General features: G+C 43.7%; 1 protein-coding gene across 5 annotated transcripts in view; it reads left to right on the top strand.

Annotated features, from left to right (window-relative positions):
• The first annotated feature begins 2,453 nt into the window (after positions 1-2,453).
• Positions 2,454-18,932, top strand: part of CLTA (clathrin light chain A) — a 22,977-nt gene continuing 6,498 nt past the window's right edge. For 3 of the 5 annotated variants that reach the window (XM_084898796.1, XM_084898795.1, XM_084898794.1), the window contains exons 1-4: positions 2,455-2,787; positions 11,280-11,317; positions 13,548-13,665; positions 18,125-18,236. In XM_084898796.1, the coding sequence (XP_084754922.1) occupies positions 2,577-2,787; positions 11,280-11,317; positions 13,548-13,665; positions 18,125-18,236 (479 nt within the window). In that variant the 5' untranslated portion in view covers positions 2,455-2,576. Of the gene's footprint in view, positions 2,788-11,279; positions 11,318-13,547; positions 13,666-18,124; positions 18,237-18,932 lie in introns of all 5 variants that reach the window. The other 2 variants (XR_014796304.1, XM_084898797.1) reach the window with 2 other exon arrangements.

Raw genomic sequence — 18,932 nt, 5'->3', positions numbered from 1 at the left:
ATGCCTGCAGACTGAAAGAACCCAAGTTTGATTCCGGTTAAGGGCATGTACATTGGTTGCGGGCACATCCCCATTGGGGGGAGGTGCAAGGGGCAGCTGGTCGATGATTCTCTCTCATCGATGTTTCTAGCTATCTATCCCTCTCCCTTCCTCTCTGTGAAAAATCAATAAAATATATATATTTTTAAAAAAATACACAATAGCTTTTCATTAACCTTAAGAAATTTGAGATTCTTACTTGCTCCATGAATATATACTACCATTCCAATACTTGCTCCCTAAGTTCTATCATTTTAGAAATTTTGTACTTGAAAGATTTTTTTTCTTTTTTTATGTTTTTATTTTATTTTATTTTATTTAATTTTTTAATATGGTAAAACGTATCTAACAAAAATTCACCATGAGTAACATTTTGTACATCCATTACCGCTAATTACAGAATATGTTCATCACCTCAGAGAGAAACCTCATACACTTAAATAATTATTCTCCATTCCTCTCTCATACCAGCTTGTGGCAACCATTCATTTTTTTCTCTCTATGTTTGAAAGACTTCTTGATCGCCATAATACAGTAGCATCAACAAAAATCACTGATATAAAATCCATAGGGAGAATGTGTATATTTCTAGGGCTGAAATTCATGAATTTCAAAAGCAATTCTGTTGGAGTGTATATATAACCTTTTGTAATAATCAAGTGTTTTCAATTATAATTTACAGAATGCTATAATTAAATTTATTTCAATATGTGAAAAAAAAGACAATTTATACTTCCATTGGTGGAATTAAAACCTTCTCTCTCCTGAACTTCAGACTTAGATTTCCAATAGCCTGTTGAGTGTCTTCTGACTATCCCACAGGCCCCTGGGTTCAATGTGTCCACAGGAATTCTTCCTTTCTCTCATCTCCTGCTTTTACTGTTGTGGCTATTTCTGTCCAGGGTTTTCCAACCTATAAATGTTATCTGTAACTCCTCTCTCTCTCTGCCTCCTAAATGCTATCACTTACCAAGTACTGTGTTCATTCTCTCCATTATTTTCCTTCCACTTGAGCCCAATGCTCCAAGCCCTAGAATAGTATCCTTGTACCCTTACCCCATCTCCCTCCTGAATGACTGTGTCTGTGTCTTTTCTAATTGTCCTTCTTCTGATCAGAACCTCCTTTCACTGCCAGGAGATTCATCCAGAACAAGGTTCATCAAGTCATTGCCTGCTTCAGGTCATTCAAAGGCTCCTCAAAGCCTCTGCAATGAAGGAATAATCCTCACCTGGGCCCTCAAGCCCTCCATGATTTGACTACACCTCACTTTCTCCGCCTGCTAATATGTGCATGTGCTTTTCCTGATCCTTCCATTATGGAGCCAAATCACTTCCCAGAACACAGCACCACCCTTGCCCCTCTCCCCCTCCATCTCACCTCTCACAGAGGCACATGACTATTATCTGTAATTTAGCTTCTTGGTGTATAATAACCATAATAGCTTTGCTACCTTTAGGTAAAAACAAAAAATGCATGTAGATTTTTAAAAGCCAGTTTCATGTCCCTTGCTGACTACTTCTGGAGACATCTTTGGCCTCTGTGGTTGGTGTTCGATTTTCCCCCTCTAAGGTGGTGGTGGCGGCAGAGTGTAGGCTACTGCATAAGCTTCCCTCCTCAACATGAGCAGGATACACCAGATCACTCTATATCGTTCCCATGGTGTAGACAAGATGAACTAATCATGTTATAAACATGTTTCTGGTTTAAAATACGGAAGGAACGTCTAAAACAAGTCCCCAGCTGGGAAAGGTGTGTGCATGTAAGAGTTGTGGCTAGCCAAAACGGGTTTGGCTCAGTGGATAGAGCATCCACCTGCCGACTGAAAGGTCAGAGGTTTGATTCTGGTCAAGGGCATGTACCTTGGTTGCAGGGACATCCCCAGTAGGGGGTATGCAGGAGGCAGCTGATCGATGTTTCTCTCTATCCCTCTCTGTACAAAAAAAAAAAAAAAAAAAAAATCAAAATATATTTTAAAAAAGAGTTGTGGCTAGTACTATTAGGGAGGAGCCAGGAGCTCTGGGTTTCACTTTCCACACAGGGGCCTCAGTCTCCTTATGAACCAGGTGATCGCTACAGAATTTAACAGCTCCAGGAAGGTCTGTCTAATATCATCGCTGTCCTAACTTCACCCCACGTCGGGCTCAGCACTAGCGTCCCCTCAGACGTGTAGGCACCAGGTCGGTGACGTCTTCACGGCTGCTTTAAGTCAAGCGCCACTTCCGCCTTTCTGGAGCCCCCGGGGCTTACACACTTACACGCCCCAGGCCTCCTCAAGTCACGAGTTTCCCTCGGAGGCCCGCCCCTCCCTCTGCTGATTGGGTAGCTCTTGAGCGATTTCCGTCCTCTGATTGGTTGTTCCCTTTCCGGCCCTCCAATCTCGTCTAGACCAACCTGATGTGGGGGTAGGATTTCCGCTTCCGCTTTCTCACTCCAGCTTGCCCTCCGAGCTAGAGCCGCCACCGAGGCCGCTGCCGGGAAAGGTGTCGGTGGGCTTGTTGGTGTGTCTCTCCGCGTCGGTGCCGTTGAACTGCCCGCCATGGCTGACGCAGACCCGTTCGGCGCCCCCGCCGGCACTCCCGGCGGCCCCGCTCTGGGGAACGGGGTGGCCGGCGAAGAAGACCCGGCCGCGGCCTTCCTGGCGCAGCAGGAGAGCGAGATCGCGGGCATCGAGAACGACGAGGCCTTCGCCATCCTGGACGGCGGCGCCCCTGGACCCCAGCCGCACGGCGAGCCGCCGGGGAGTCCGGGTGAGAGTGCGGCGCGTGTGGGGCGGGAGGGCTTGTCTGGGAGCTCGGCCCTCCGTGGCTCCGAGAGCTCCGTGTCACTTGTTCTTTGCTGAACCGGGAGGCTGAGTGCAGAGAGGAAACGGGACCCCGGCCGGGTCATGCGAGGAACCTGGGCCTGAGACCCCGACTCCGTGGCTTTTCCTCTGTGGGTGTGTGCGAGCGCTCCGGGGCGCGAGCTGGGGAGGAAGCAGAGCGAAGCAAATAGGGGGACAGTCCCGCCGAGGAGCCCGGAGAAGCTCGTTCAATTCCGGGACTTTGCATGGAAAAAGTCCTGCTGTGAGCCTGGCCTCGAAGCACCGCCGCATTGGCGCAGTGTGGCCAGACTTCAGGCAGCTCTGAGCCCAGCACGGGACCCGTCATTAGGAAAGGAGGGCGGGAAGAAAAAAAATAGTTCGTTTTAGACACGTCCAGACAGAAATGGCAGTGATGCATGTCAGCGCTGAAGGTGTACAGAGTGTTGGGTTGTGGGGAGGAAAGGAGGAGTGGACAGGAAACTCGAGGAAGATGACCTAGCCTTGGAGAAAGAAGCCGGCCAAAGAGGGGTGAGAGTTTTGCCATTTTTTCGAACGTGTTATTACGGTGGGACTGCAGGAACTCGGCTTCCTCTGGAAGTGGCTTTGATAGGCAGTGTTGTCTAAGCAGAATGAAAGGTTAGGAGGCGGCCAAGCGCGAGGAAAAAACGAGCAAAAAGCGGTATGCCAGTTTGACCTTTTTATTTAATGTCGTATCTGTGTGATGTTTAGGATTGTCTTGGTGGGAGGCAAAGATGAGTGGCCGAAATCTTCTCAGTTATTTAGGGAAGGAGGAAATTAGCTAGAAGTGAAACGTGGCTTTTTCTTTATGTTTTAATTTATTCGTTCATTGGTTGATCCTTGTATTTGTCCTGAGCGGGGATCGAACCTGCAACCTTGATATATCAGGCGGACACAAACCAATTGAACTACATGATCAGGGCTTTCATTGACTTTTTAAAAATTCTTAATTGAAGGAGAATAAGGCACTCGCGGGGCAAATGGGAGTTAAGGGGCAAGCAATTAGCATGAATGAGAAAAACATGCTGGTGTGAGATAATGAGTGTTGGAGACTGATGCTTTGGTGCGTTAGAATGGTGCTTTTCAGAAAAGCCTTCAGACTCAGAACCCTCAAATACTATGCCAGCCAAGCAGAATCTTTTGGGGGGAGTGGTCGTGGGGAGATCTGTCTCTGGGATCTGTCCCCCGTATGTGATAATGTGTAATATACCTGAAAATGCAGTTTATAGCTGGCAGGTTAGACTGAACTTGATTGTGGCTGGAAGGAGAAGTTGGCTTTGTGTGATACAGGTGTTCTTTCGTTGTTATTGTGTGGTCTTTAACATTTGCCTAAGAATCATAAAATGTCCTTTTTTTAAAGGTCCTTAGTTCACCTCCCTCCCTCATTTAATAGAGGAGAAAATGAGTCCTACAGAGAAATTACTTGCTTAAGGGCAGGTTAATAGCCGAGCCCTTTCCCCACTCTCCCACTGTATCATATTCCGTTGCAGTTTCATCAGGGCTGTACTGGGGTAAGAGATTGTCATTTCTGGAAAGCAGCTGTGGCTGCCCTGGGTAGGACAGTGTTGGGAGAATTAGGACCCACAGTCAGAAGACGGTCCTGATTCAAGGACAGTGTTGCTCACTGTTGTGTCCACAATGCCTGGCAGGGCATCTGGACATATTGTAGATACTCACAGAAAAACGGGCAAAAATGTCCATTCTGGGTGACTGGCAGTGTGAAAGGTAAAAGGGAGAAAACAGAGTCAGACTCGTGGGTCTTTTGTGCATTAAGCTTTCAGCAAAGGGAAGGAAGTCATGGATGATTGCTGACTTAGTTCCTAGGAAGGCTTCTTAGTGAACTAAGCATTTAGTGATCGAAAGCCTGATCTCTGACAGCGTGCTTGGAGTTGGTAATAGTGCCGCTGTCAGCACTTCCTTGTGGGATTAGAGAACTAGCCTTTTTTTTCCCTCTCCTCTCTCTCTTCCTTACCCTCTTTCCCCTTTCTTTTCCTCTCTCTTCACCCCTCCTTTGCCCTCTCTACCTCCTCCTTTCCTCTCCCACTGTCTCTCTCTGTGCTGCCCTGGACTGCTTGTGTGAATATAGCTTTTCTGGCAGCTTATGTAGCCGCCACCGCCTTGCCTGAGTTTTTTCTCCTGTAAAAGGTGTAAAACATACGCCACATAGGGTTGCTAGGATTACATTAGAGAGCACCTGTAAGGTGCGTACACACAGTATGTTATTACTACACACAGTCCCTAGCTACTGTTGTTTTTTTGGACGTAGGGAGAAGAGGGTATTACAGGCCTGTGGGCTTTCAGGGAGTGTGTGGAGGAAACAGATTTTAGGAGGGAGCTCTGTATCCCCCCTAAACCTAACGGCAGAAGGCTCTGAGCAGAGGAGCTACCTACTCCTCCCAGCGTGGGGGAGAGGCCCAGGGAGGGTGGGGAGAGGCCCAGGGAGGGTGGGGGAGAGGCCCAGGGAGGGTGGGGAGAGGCCCAGGGAGGGTGGGGGAGAGGCCCAGGGAGGGTGGGGGAGAGGCCAGGGAGGGTGGGGGAGAGGCCAGGGAGGGTGGGGGAGAGGCCAGGGAGGGTGGGGGAGAGGCCAGGGAGGGTGGGGGGGAGGCCCAGGGAGGGTGGGGGAGAGGCCCAGGGAGGGTGGGGGGGAGGCCCAGGGGGGATGGGGAAGAGGCCAGGGAGGGTGGGGGGAGGCCCAGGGAGGGTGGGGGGGAGGCCCAGGGAGGGTGGGGGAGAGGCCCAGGGAGGGTGGGGGAGAGGCCAGGGAGGGTGGGGGAGAGGCCAGGGAGGGTGGGGGGAGGCCCAGGGAGGGTGGCGGGAGGCCCAGGGAGGGTGGGGGGGAGGCCCATGGAGGAAGGAGATCAGGTTTGAACCCTGGATGATCCCTGTTATTAGGAGAGGTGGGAAAGATACAGAGATTTAAAGATGGGAGGTAACCAGCCTGGTGAAGTGGCTCCAGGGATATTGATGAAGAACAAGTGGTTAGGAAAGAGGCAGCCTGATTTCAGAGCTGTTGAAAACCTGCCGTCAGGAGGGAGGATAAGAAGAGGTGATTAAGGAGCTACTATATAACAGAGTATGGCAGTGAGGCACTATTTGGTATGTTTCTGTCAGGCTCTCCTCGGGGGAGAAGGAAATGGAGGTACATGAATTTTTTTTTTAATATACCGTATATTTTATTGATTTCTTACAGAGAGGAAGGGAGAGAGAGAGAGAGCTAGAAACGTCAATGAGAGAGAGACATCGACCAGCTGCCTCTTGCACACCCCCTACCGGGGATGTGCCCGCAACCAAGGTACATGCCTTGACCGGAATCAAACCCGGGACCTTTCAGTCCGCAGACCAACGCTCTACCACTGAGCCAAACCGGTTTTGGCGAGGAAATGGAGGTACATGAATTTTAAAGGAAAACTGGAGAAGGGAGAATAATTTTCTTGGTAGAGGTGAAGTTAAGTTCAAGGAAATCTCATGCATGGTATATAGTAGTACTACCCATTTACTGTATGCCAGGTTCTAAGTGGTAGTGTCATCCTATTTCAGATGAAAACTTAGAGAATTTAAACAATGATCCTGCCAAAACCGGTTTGGCTCAGCATTGGTCTGGGGACTCTAAGGTCCTGGGTTCAATTCCGGTCAGGGGCATGTACCTTGGTTGCAGGCACATCCCCAATGGGGGGTGTGCAAAAGGCATCTGACCGATGATTCTCTCTCATCGATGTTTCTCTCTATTCCTCTCTCTTTTCTTCCTCTCTGTAAAAAATCAATAAAATATATTTAAAAAAATAAATAAAAAATAAACAATGATCCTAATAGCTTTTAAGCTAATACATAGCTCCACTGGAATCAAACCCTGGTCTGCTTGACTTCAAAGGTTGGGGAGTTTGAAGGTGGGTTTGGGACAAAAAGTCTTTATCTCTGGAATCATATTCTGACCCTTGTTTCTGTTTGGATGACCTAGACCAGTGGTGGTCCATGCGGTCCGAAAGGTTGGTGACCGCTGCCCTGGACAGTTTCCTTCTGAGGCATCAGGTTGCTTAGCTTAGTTGTCCTAATAAGTCAAGGCGCCCTCATGTCCTTTCTGCATGTTTCTGTAGCAACAGACGATTCTCTGGGAAGGTATCAGAGTTCAGAGCATTTTCCAGTGGGTCTCGAAGAATCTTCAGACCCAAAGGACAGATAGCATGTGACTTATGGGATGAGAACTGTTCTAGTTTTGTGATGGAATAGTGATCAAAGACTTTCCTATTGGGAATGGCCCTGGGCTAGAACATATTAACTGAATAGTTGGTATGTTAGCTGTAATTTATTAACCAGAATGTCCATCTGGCTTGTAGGCTCTAGGATTTAAAATTATCTCTTTTCTTTCTTACAGAAAAATAAATTCTGGGTGGATTAAAGAGAGGATTCCCCCCCCCCCCCCCCAAAGTACCCAGAGAAAAGTGAATATTTATCTTGGAATAGGAAAGGCCTTTAGCATAAATGCAGATACAGAAATCATAAAGGGAAAATTGATATTGTCTACATACAAGTTAAGTTTTAGGTGTTAAATATCATAAACCATATAAAAGTAAATGGGGAAAACACTTTGTAGTATGAGAGGAATAATTCATACAGAGAGAATATTTAAAGATAAAAATGGGCAAAACAGACAGATCAGTAAAGAAGAAAATTAAGTGTCAGATGTCAGATTTTTAATTACCTCATAGGAAATAAGATTGGCACAACAAAGCCACCTTAAGTTTTTTGTTGTTGTTGTTTTTTGCTATCAAATTAACAAAAATTTTAAAACATTATAAAACTGTCTCAGTGAAGGTCTGAGAAAAATGGAGCACCCGATTGGTGTTTAGAAGCTTTTAAAAATTTAAATGTATGTCCTGTGTCCCAGCAATTCTACAGCAATAAATTTATTACTGAGGTTTAGTTTAATATCCTCCCACCCCTCCCAAATACTTTGATTAGTTTTTTTAGTGAAGTTTATATTTCCAAAAGTTTATAGAGTACTTTTATTTATCATTATCATCATTATTATTATTTATTGATTTCAGAGAGGAAGGGAGAGGGAGAGAGAGAAACATCAACGATGAGAGAGAATCAATCATTGATCAGTTGCCTCCTGCACACCCCACTCTGGAGATCAGCCCACAACCAGGGCATGTGCCCTGACTGGGAATTGAACCATGACCTCCTGGTTCATAGGTTGATGCTCAACCACTGAGCAAGCCATGCTGCCTGGGTTATAGAGTATTTTTAAAAATTATATGGGTAGGTGGACGCACAGACAGCTTGGAGCATAAAAAGCCATGATAAAAACTATGAGAAACTTTATTTTGTACTATCATAAATAAAGCATAGGAACAAAAGAATGAGGTTACTGGTTCGATTCCTGGTCAGGGTGTTTACAGAGGATGGATGTTTCTCTCACATCAATGTCTCCCTCGCCCTCCTCCTACAGATTCATAGCCAGCAGCTGAAACAGAGTAAAGCTGAAGTGTGTTGGTAAATGCTTAGATCCTGCAGTTTGTGTTCATGTATGGGATTATCAGATGATCTTTCCTCTGACTTCCTGGCTTGCTTAGATATTGCACCACTTTTTAAAGGCTGGTTATTTCATAATACATGTATTTAATATTCTTCTTACATTTTTAAACATAAAAAATTTAAGAGAAAATAGTGTCATCAATTATCTGGCCCTTCAAGAATACCTTATTCACTTCAAGGAACCCTATGCATATTCTAAGGTCATTTGTAAAGTGCTGATACATATAAGTTTGTGTGAGGATTAAAACTTAATGTATATAAAGGTTTAATACAGTGCCTGGCACATTGGAAGTGATAAGTAGTAGGTGTCTTCTTCCTAATAAAGTTGAGAATTTAATGATATAGAAGAATGGATTAGTAAAAAAAAAAAAAAAAAAAAAAAAGAAAAGAGAGAAAGAAAAAAATTATGTTTTATTTATTTTTTAAATTATATTTTATTGATTTTTTTACAGAGAGGGAGGGAGAGAGACATCGATGAGAGAGAGTCATAGATCAGCCGCCTCTTGCATGCCCCCTACTGGGGATGTGCCCTTGACCGGAATCGAACCTGGGACCCTTCAGTGGCAGGCTGATGCTCTATCCAACCTGAGCCAAACCGGTTTCGCCAGGTTATGTTTTAGAAGTCCAGTTTTCCTGAAAAATTTCATCTATATATATTAGATAAACTAACAGGGTAGAAACCAAGGGGCTGAGTAATGAAATGACATGGTATTTTCTTCATTTTCCTTTTTTTAAAAACAGAATGCTTTGGTATCAGGAAGACATGCTGGGGAAATTATCTATAAAAGTTTTCAGTACTCTGAAAGCCAAGGGGATGGTAATTGGGAGAAGCAAGAAAACTAAAAGAATGGATAAAATGTTAGTGTTGATTTGGAAAATGGGCAGTTAAAATTGGGTTTATGGGCATTCCCCGAATATATTACCAGTTCGATTCCAGACTACTGCAATAAAGCAAGTATTACAATAAAGAGAGTCGTAATCTTTTTTATGATGGTTGAGGGTCTTGCCTTCAATTTGTAAAAAACACTATATTTGTGAAGTGCAATAAAAAAGAGGTGTGCCTATAATTAGGAACCAGACCAGAGGAGTGGTTTGATGAAGGCTTTGCCTGTTAAAGGGAAAATGAGGCCGAGAGCACCTGCCCCCAGAGGAAAGCTGTGCAAATATTTTCATATGTTGCCCTCTGAGGGCTCCTGATGGTGGCCCATCCTGAGTGTTTGGCATTCCTTTCATTACTTGAATTCTTAAGTCATTTAAGCTCATCTCTTTCAGCTTTCCTCTCCTACTCCATGCAATAAAATGTCATTGCAGTTTGAAAAAAATTGGTCAAGATATGGAAGTTCTACATAATCTATATACCGTATTTTTCGGACCATAAGACGCACCGGACCATAAGACGCACCAGTTTTTAGAGAAGGGAAATGAAGAAAAAAAGATTCTGAAACAAATAGTGTCCTAAAATATTTTATGTGCATTAAAACCCAACATCACAGTCATAAACACATGTAATCAACCCTGTAAAGTAAACAGCAGCATTTAGAACCATTTTAGAGCCGGGCAAGCACACAGAGACCACACAGAGCCGGGCAAGTAAAAAAACTTTTTTTTTACAGTATATGTGTAGGCTATATTTGGACCATAAGACGCAGGGACTTTTTCCCCCCACTTCTGGGGGGGAAAAAGTGCGTCTTATGGTCCGAAAAATACGGTATATAAAAGCCAAGCAACCAGTCACTATGACTTGCACTGCAGCCAGTCAACATGCCCAATCGGGGGCAGGGCCAGACAGCCAACCTCTTGCGGCCCCTCCCTCCAGCTTGCCCAGCCTGATCGGACCCCGCCGGTGCACTAGCAAACATAGGTCAACCAACAGATACAGAATACAGATTATGGTGGTGGAAGGTAAATTTTTTTGAGGCTTTTGAAGTTAATTAGAGCAGCTACTCCAGAGTAATGGTGTGCAGCCCTGTAGAGACTGCCTCGTAGTTAGGTTAGGAACACATGCTTATCAGACTAGTCAGGTAATTAAATTAGTGAAACAGAATCAGTTTTTGGGGCTTTCCCTGCCAATGTGGCTCAGTTGGTTGGGAACCTCCCCATGCACCTGAAGGTTGTCTGTTTGATCCTGGGCTCCATCCCCGGTAGGAGGCATGCAGGAGGCAGCTGATTGATGTTTCACTATTACATCAGTGTTTCTACCTCTCCCTTTTTAAAATCAATTTGGATATCTTTAAAAAAAAAAAAAAATTGGGGCTAGGGAGGACTGGCAAATTGTTCAGAGCATGCTCCATATGAAGCTACCCTCATTTTCAACACTGTTACCAATTCAGGAATGCAGACCCATTATTGCCATATCTTCTGCCTCTCTGCCCCTTCCCATAAACATGGAAATCCTGATTTTGAGGAATTTTTTAACTTAGTTCTTTATATTTTAAATAAAATATGCTCAGCATGTGGGCCACCAATTTGCACTATGTGGATTGATAGTCTCTAGGTCTTACTTAGGCATTTTTTATATTTTTGAGGTAGACTTTCTCATTTGGTTATGAATAATTGTGTCAGTAAGACTGGGTTGTAGCCCTGGTCATTGTGGCTCAGTGGTTGAGCATCATCCTATGAATTAGGAGGTCATGGTTTGATTCCTGGTCAGGGCACATGCCTTGGTTGCAAGCTGGATCCCAAGTGTGGGGAGTGCAGGAGGCAGCTGATCAATGATTCTCATCATTGCTGTTTCTCTCCCTTCCTCTCCCTACTTCTCTGAAATTATATATAATGTTGAGTAACTTACAATACTTACTGCATACAATACTATATTTTACTCTGTAATCCTTTTGTCTCAGCATTTGATCAGCCCTAATTGACAAATTGCAATCTTATGTCTTGCAGATGCTGTTGACGGAGTGATGAATGGCGAGTACTACCAGGTACAGAATACTCTTAATTATGTTGAATGATAGTGGTCAGAGTCTTCCTTTCCTGTGATTTGAATGGACTGATTTAGGAAGGACCCCACTCCCTTGATTTTCCTGGATATATTAGTAGCTGGTATGTTACCTGCCAAAGTAGAAGGTTTGGAAAACAAGTGACACTTATAGAGCTTTCTTTTAAAATGTTATTGACCAGGCCTAGTGTTAACAAGCTTTATTCTCAAGAAATGACCGATGATGATGATGATGATGGCGGTGAATTTAAACACTGTGCTGTGAAACACTGTTTATACTTATTTAATTCTTACAACAACCTGGGGTACCTGTACTGTTGTTATTCCTGTGTTACAGATGAATAAATTGAAGTAAATTGAGGCACACAGGTTAAATCAGTAGTTTAAAGCAGCGGTCGCCAACTGGTGGTCCTTGAGGTCTGAAAGGTTGGCGACTGCTGGTCTAAAGTAACAAAGCAGTGAGTATGTGGTGGGGCCAGCATAACCTTTTAGACCAAGGGTGAACTAACTTTTACTGTTTCTATAAAAGGCCACATAGTAAAGATATTAAGCCTTGTGAGTTATAAGGTCTGTCAGACTACTCTGCTGCTGCAATATGAAAGCATCCATAGACAGTACATAAATGAATGGACTTAGCTGTGTTTTGGTAAAATTTAATTACAAAGCAGGTGGCAGGCCTCCTGATTGGTAGTTTCCGATCCCTGGTTTAAGATTGGCCTTTAGAGTGAAACAGAAGGGGGTTTAGATCCTGGCTTTATCGTTACTAGAGGGACGGGGAACATCCAGCTGGTGGGCCATATAAGGCCCGAACTGGCACTACCAAAGCATTAGGGGTGAGTTAATTAAATGTTTGACCAAGCCGAAACTGGTGTGGCTCAGTGGATAGAGTGTTGGCTTGAGGACTGAAAGAAGGTCCCTGGTTCGATTCCGGTCAAGGGCATGTACCTTGGTTGCAGGCACATCCCCAGTGGGGGGTGTGCAAGAGGCAGCTGGTTGATGATTCTCTCTCATCGATGTTTCTAACTCTCTCTTCCTCTCTATAAAACATCAATAAAATATATTAAATAAATAAATAAATGTTCGACCAAATATAGCTGGCTAATTCTTAAATTGTTTTTATTTTAGAAGGAGAGGAAGGGAGCCAAAGAGAGTAATGCTGATGGGCTGCCTGTGTACTCCCCCTAATGGGGATCAGACTGCCAGTGGCCTCTTGGTGCATCGGGCAGTGTTCAACCAACTGAGCCACACCAGCCAGGCAGCAGGCTAATTTTTAAGTTGATATTCTGTATGGCCTGTGAATGATGTAAATATCCAAATGGCCCTTGGCAGAAAAAACATTCCCCACCCCTGCGTTTCTAGCTATGAATTTGGGCCTGTCATTTCTCTGTGCCTCAGTTTAATTCCCTAGCTGTGAAATGGGAATAAAAACTTGCTTTGCAAGGTGTTTGGGGGAGAGAGCTTTTATGTGCCCAATACATAAAAAATGCTAGTAAGTTAGTTACTAATATTTTTAAATAATTTTTTCTACCTTTGTAGATAGTCTAGTTAGGTTAAACTGGTAATCCCTAGTTCAAACGGTGAAATAATTCTCTAAAGGTTAAGTTCTGTTTGAGTCTATCAGTTTGCTAGCTCCCAAATCTAACCCGCTATCTAAAGAGCAGTCTGCGCGCGCGCACACACATACACGCACGCACGCATGCCTCATTTTTCCCCTTGATGTGTAACTATACATTTTCTTTTAGACTTTCCTCAAATTCACTATATTTTGATAAGGTGGTATTAAGTGACCTACTTCCTGCATTATATAATAACATTTAGGTCTTAAGTTCTAAGCCTTGATCTACTGTGTACACTCACCTTTGTTACTTTGAAAATATCACATAATCTCTTTGTCAAGTGAGGAAACCAAAACTGATAACACTGTTTCCCAGTAACACCATTACTCACCTCCCTGACTTTCCTATCTCCCACTCATGCCCCATTTATTAACAGATAGGGTAACAACTACTCTGCCTCTTCCTGGGCTGTAAGGATTAAGTGAGGTAATGCTGAAAGCTCCCTATCAGGTTGTGTCATTGCTATTAAGGTCATCCTTCAACATTTTAACCATCTTCAGTGCTGTACATACCCAGGGGTTCTAACTTGAATGCAGTGCATTTCAGGAAGGGGTTTTTGGTACTGATAGCGTACAATTGTGTTTTGTGTTAATTAAGGAGAGTAATGGCCCAACAGACAGTTATGCAGCTATTTCACAAGTGGATCGATTGCAATCAGAGCCTGAAAGTATCCGTAAATGGAGAGAAGAGCAAACGGAACGCTTGGAAGCCCTTGGTAAGGAATCCCTTTCTGTCTTCGGGTATCTGTTTTCAGTGGAATAGTTGACCTTGACTCTCCGTTTATTCCTTTTTCACTTGAATTAGCCATTATGCCCTTTGTCTGGTGTTTGGGACAATAATCTTTCTCAGCCTGAAGGTCACAAAGGCTACTAATGAGGAGATACTTAATCACAGGCCATTGTGTAAGGATCAGGGTAGTCCAGAAAGTCACCAGCTGTAGAGCAGGGTGGTGCTATGGAAAGGAGCTGTGGATTTGGAGTGAGAAGACTGGGTTCAAGGCTCCGCCCTTAGCCCTTACCAACTGTGCACACTTGCTTGAACAAACCTTGCGGAGTCTGTTTCTTCATCTGAGAGGAGAAGATCAGTGTTACCAACCCCCCCGGGAATTCTGCGATGGTATTTAGGGGAGCTTTGTAAACTTGAAGTAGTGCTTAAGAGGAAAATGTGAGCTGTTGGAAAACATACAATTTGTTTTTCTTACCCTGATACCCTTGAAAGGTAAGTTTTTACACTTTTATGGGTGAGGAAAGTGAAAAGTATAGGTAGAGTAATAAGGTTTTTAATCACACAGCTAAGAAGTAGAGTCCGAATTTCAGCTTAAGTTGGTCCTGCTTCAGAGTCCATACCCATCGTTTCATCCACATTGCATTTAGTATACAACATTTGGGCCAGCCAGCCTGGCCTTATGTGACAGGCTGTCTGTGTACATGAAGTGTCAGCTGTTGGGCAAGATCAGGAGAGACTTGGTATCTGTATATGCAGGTTAGAGAGGTATGGCAGAGTGTGGGTATTTATTTTTTCTCAGCTTTTTATTAAAATTTCAAACAGAATAAAGTAGTTGAAAGAAGATACATGTGTTGTAAATATACAATCACATACTTTTTTTTTTGTCCATTTTAAGAGACAGATATCATATACTTCATGCCTAAATATTTTATTGTAAATCTAGAAATATAACATTCTTCTCTATAACCACAGTGTCAGCATTATTCCTTCTTAGATACCACTGACCTAGTAAAAATATAACTCATTTTTCAGATAGGGTGACTGACACCTAGAAATAGGGAGGGACATGACCCTGTTAACAGCCAATTAATGTAAAATCTGTTGCCTCTCCAGCCCAATTTATGTGACTTTCAAAATACTGGGCACACTTAGGTTTGAACCTTTTCAGAACTATCCACTAGTTATTTCTGCGGTGATGGAAATATTCTATCTCTGTGCTGTCCAATGTGGCAGCCACTAGCCACATGTGGCTATAGAGCACTCTAAATATGGCTTGTATGACTGAGAAACTGAATTTTAAATTTCATTTAATTTTAATAAATAGCCACATGTGGCTAGTAGCTACTCTGCTGGAGAGTATAGCTTTAGATAGATGAAAATAGGTCTTCATGTGCCAGCAGCCTCAGGCCTTGCTTATTCTTTGTGTATGTCTTCTTAGGAGGCTTAGAGGCAGGGCTTAACTGGTATTACTGCTACTAGGTATTTTTCATGTTACAGAACCCAAATTTCTCTCTCTCTTTTCCCAATGTTTAGCAAAGTTGTCTTGTTCATGGAGAGAGTTCACTTCAGTATCTGTGAAAATTGCATTTTCTTCTTCTTTTATCAAACTGCACATTTGGGAAATATTCCATGAAGTATTGCCTGTTAACTCAAGATATCTTCCTGAGGAAGTCAAACATTTGACCTTACATTCTAACAGAATGGAATTAAATTGGTCCCGAACTAGGTGTTTCTTCAGCTTCACTTTTTTTCTTTGCAAGAACTGTGAGAAGGCACAAAATGCTAAGAATAGAGAACCGGAGTCAGTGGTTTGCAGCTTAGCTACTGGCTGTTCTTAAGTAATTTGCTTTTCTGTGAACAATAATGTGGATGGCCAGAAGAGACAGCTGTCAGTGTGCCCTGCTTTCTAAGGGGACTCTTTATCCCTTTTCTCCCCCCCCCTCCCCTTCCATAATCAAAGAGATTGTATTATGGCTTGGATAGTTAAGTTAAACGTTTAAGAATTCTAAATTCGTATTCCCAGTGTCACTTCATAAATCTGTAAAATAAGACAATTTAAAGGGACTGTTTTATGCAGAACCTAGTTTGTACAGATGGTAACAATTTTTATTTAGACAAAAATTTGAGTAAATTTCCATGATATTTTGTTCCTACTATATGATAACGTTTAAATTATTAGGCTACACAGAAAGAAAATACTCTTCAATCAAAGGGTAATTTTTGGAAGTGATTTCACCAGTCTTGAAGGGGACCTTACATTTTTAAAATATAATTTTCCAGTTTCTTGTCCACGTGGCACTGGCAGCCCTCAGCCTCTCCCATTGCATCGTGCTCCCTCCATTCCGCAAACACAGATAGGCACCAGAAATTTACTCTATATACCTGAGTCATCAGTGGGTAATCTGAGTAAAATAATTATCCTCTGAGCAATAGGTCACCTTCTGATAAGTTAGATAACAGGGTAAAAGTTCTTTTATAATGTGTTGGAGTCTTTAGATGTTCTTAGTCTGTTTCTAGCACTTACACACTGCTTTCTGCAGGTTGTTTCTACAAGACAATTTTTTTGCAAAGTCCCTCAAATGCTTCATTTCTTCCCTTGAATGGTTGTTGTCACCACTGCTTTATACTCTCCCCCTTGAGAATACTAATTACAGGGTGGGCTCTGGCTCTACACTGCCCAAACTCTAGTCTGGCCCAATGGCTACCACCTTCAGTCACATCTTAGGATTAGTTGTAGGCTTGCTTCCCTTTCTGCCCTGCCCTTGGAGGCAGCATAATCCTATCTAATCAAAGAGTAATATGCAAATTGACCATCACTCCATATGTAAGATGGTTGCCCTCATGTGGACACAAGATGGCCGCCACAAGATGGCCAGAAGGGGAGGGTCCAGGCCTGCAAAGGAGGGCAGTTGGGGGCAACCGGGTCTGCAGGGAAGGGCAGTTGGGGGGGGGGGGGAACCAGGCCTGCAGGGGAGGGCAGTTAGGAGCAATCAGGCTGGTAGGTAGAAGTGGTTAGGAGCAACTGGAAAGGCAGGGAGATGAGCAGTTAGCAATCCTGGATTGTGAGAGGGATGTCCAACATTTAATAAACAGGCAGTCGAAGGGTCCCAGATTGGAAAGGGTGCAGGCTGGGCTGAGGGACACACACACACACACACACACCCCCAATGCACAAATTTCATGAACCAGACCTCTAGTAAAGTAACAATATGTGAGCTTTACAGCCAGACCTGGGTTTGAGTCTTGGTTCTGTCACTCACTGTAACCTCTATAAAGATGTCTCACTTTCTGAGCTGTAGTTTTTCTCACTGCTCGGAGACTATTTAAACTCGAAAAGCTTCCTGCTGGATGTGCATTTTCTCTAATTTCTGGAACCTTTGTGAATAACTGCCAATAATGATCCCAATGCCCTGCAGTTCCCTCCACTGGAGTCTCTAGCTGTCACAAACTCACGGTGCAGTCTAAGCAGGGGTAAATATTTTGCAGTCCTCCTAACTCGAACATCTATATTCTGTTCCCTGGTTCCTGAATCTTCCCTACCTCTGGTAATTTTCCCAATAGCATCCTGCTTCATAGAGGTGCTTCTACCATATTTAGCTAAAGAGTGTCATTTTATGTTTTACAGAACCATTAATTTGGACTATAAATTTGAGATTTGTTAAAAGGTTATCTAATATAGCCCAGCTGGCATGGCTCAGTGGTTGAGCGTTAACCTGTGAACCAGAAGGGCATGCCTCGATTCCTGGTCAGGGCACATGCCTGGGTTGCAGGCTCGTTCCCCAGTGTGGGGCGTGCAGGAGGCAACCAAGCAAGGATTCTCTCTCATTGATTTCTCTTTCTCTCCCCCCTTCTCTGTAAAATGAATAGCTAACCCTAAACTGATATTGGCAACATTGTTAAAGAATCATCTGTAGCCCTGGCCAGTATGCCTCAGTGGTTACGGTGTCAGTCTGCACACCAGAGGGTCGTGGGTTGGATTCCTGGTCAGGGGTGCCTACCTGGGTTGTGGTTTCAATCCCCAATCCTGGTTTTTCGGGCTTCTGTGGGAGGCAACCAATTGATGTGTCTTTCTCACAGCAATGTTTCTCTCTTTCTCAGTCCCCCTCCCTCTCTCACAAAAATCACTGGAAAAAATATCCTCCATGAGGATTAACAACAACAAAAATGTTGTAATTGCTGTTTCCCTAGTTGGAGCCCCCAAAGGCTTGTTTCTATTAAAAGTCAGTATTGGCACGCCGCCCTCCTAAAGAAAAACAGACTACCAACTAGCGATCACAAAAGTGTCAGTGGATTGGGATAAAATGTGGGAAACACCTTGGATAGAATCACTGAGGTCAAGAGCTGGATGTACAAACAAGGAAAAACAAATTTTTCTTTCCTCCTGACTATTCTCCCAATATGCATTTGCACAGGTTTTGTTTCATTTGTATAGTTTTTCCTTTCTTCAGATGCCAACTCTCGGAAGCAAGAAGCAGAGTGGAAAGAAAAGGCAATAAAGGAGCTGGAAGAGTGGTATGCGAGGCAGGACGAGCAGCTACAGAAAACAAAAGCAAACAACAGGTCAGTCCCTGGTGCTTCTTGGCACGGCTTGTATTCCAGGACTGAGTCCTCCTCTCCCAGCAGCCAGATAGGTTCTCAGCTGCTGACTCCTCCGGGTGAAATGTGTTCGCAGGTTTTCGAAAAAGTGCTTGAAACAAGGGTTGCAAGTCTCTTGGTTTATGTGAACACAATTTAAAGCCTGTTAGCCTTCCCAGTTAGAGTGAGTTTAGGTCTTCAACCACGAGTTTGATTCATATGTACCACCTATAACGGTATGATACAGCAAAGGAAAAATTATTTCATGGATCAAGTCCATGTATAAGATGTAACCCTGAAATGAAAGGCTGTTTCATGACTATCATACCAGGATCTTAGTCCGCTGGAAGTGATTATAAATTTCGTCATGTTGTATCCCCTAACTACCCTGCCCTCTGAAAGCTGCTTCACAAGAGGGTCCGTTAGCAGGGAAATGCGATTTGTAATTAGGTAGCCAAAGAAGGTCATCCAACACAGAGACTTCAGAATTAAGGGTTCTCTGGGTATGGATCTGTGTCTAAAAAGATCTTGGGTTGATTTAAAAAAGAAATGCTCTTTTCAGAATTTACTCACTTACTGAAGGTGAGATAGTTGTGGCAGGAAACACTCTTGTGTCATAGCTGTGTTCCTTATGCTGCATGCCTGGCGTCCATGTGGAATTAGCTCTGAGAGGCAGAGGAA

Source organism: Pipistrellus hanaki (assembly GCF_964339955.1).
Source record: "Pipistrellus hanaki genome assembly, chromosome: 11".
NCBI classification, from domain to species: Eukaryota; Metazoa; Chordata; class Mammalia; order Chiroptera; family Vespertilionidae; genus Pipistrellus; species Pipistrellus hanaki.
The sequence above is the reverse complement of the archived record's forward strand: the minus strand, read 5'-3'. Positions and strand labels throughout refer to the sequence as shown.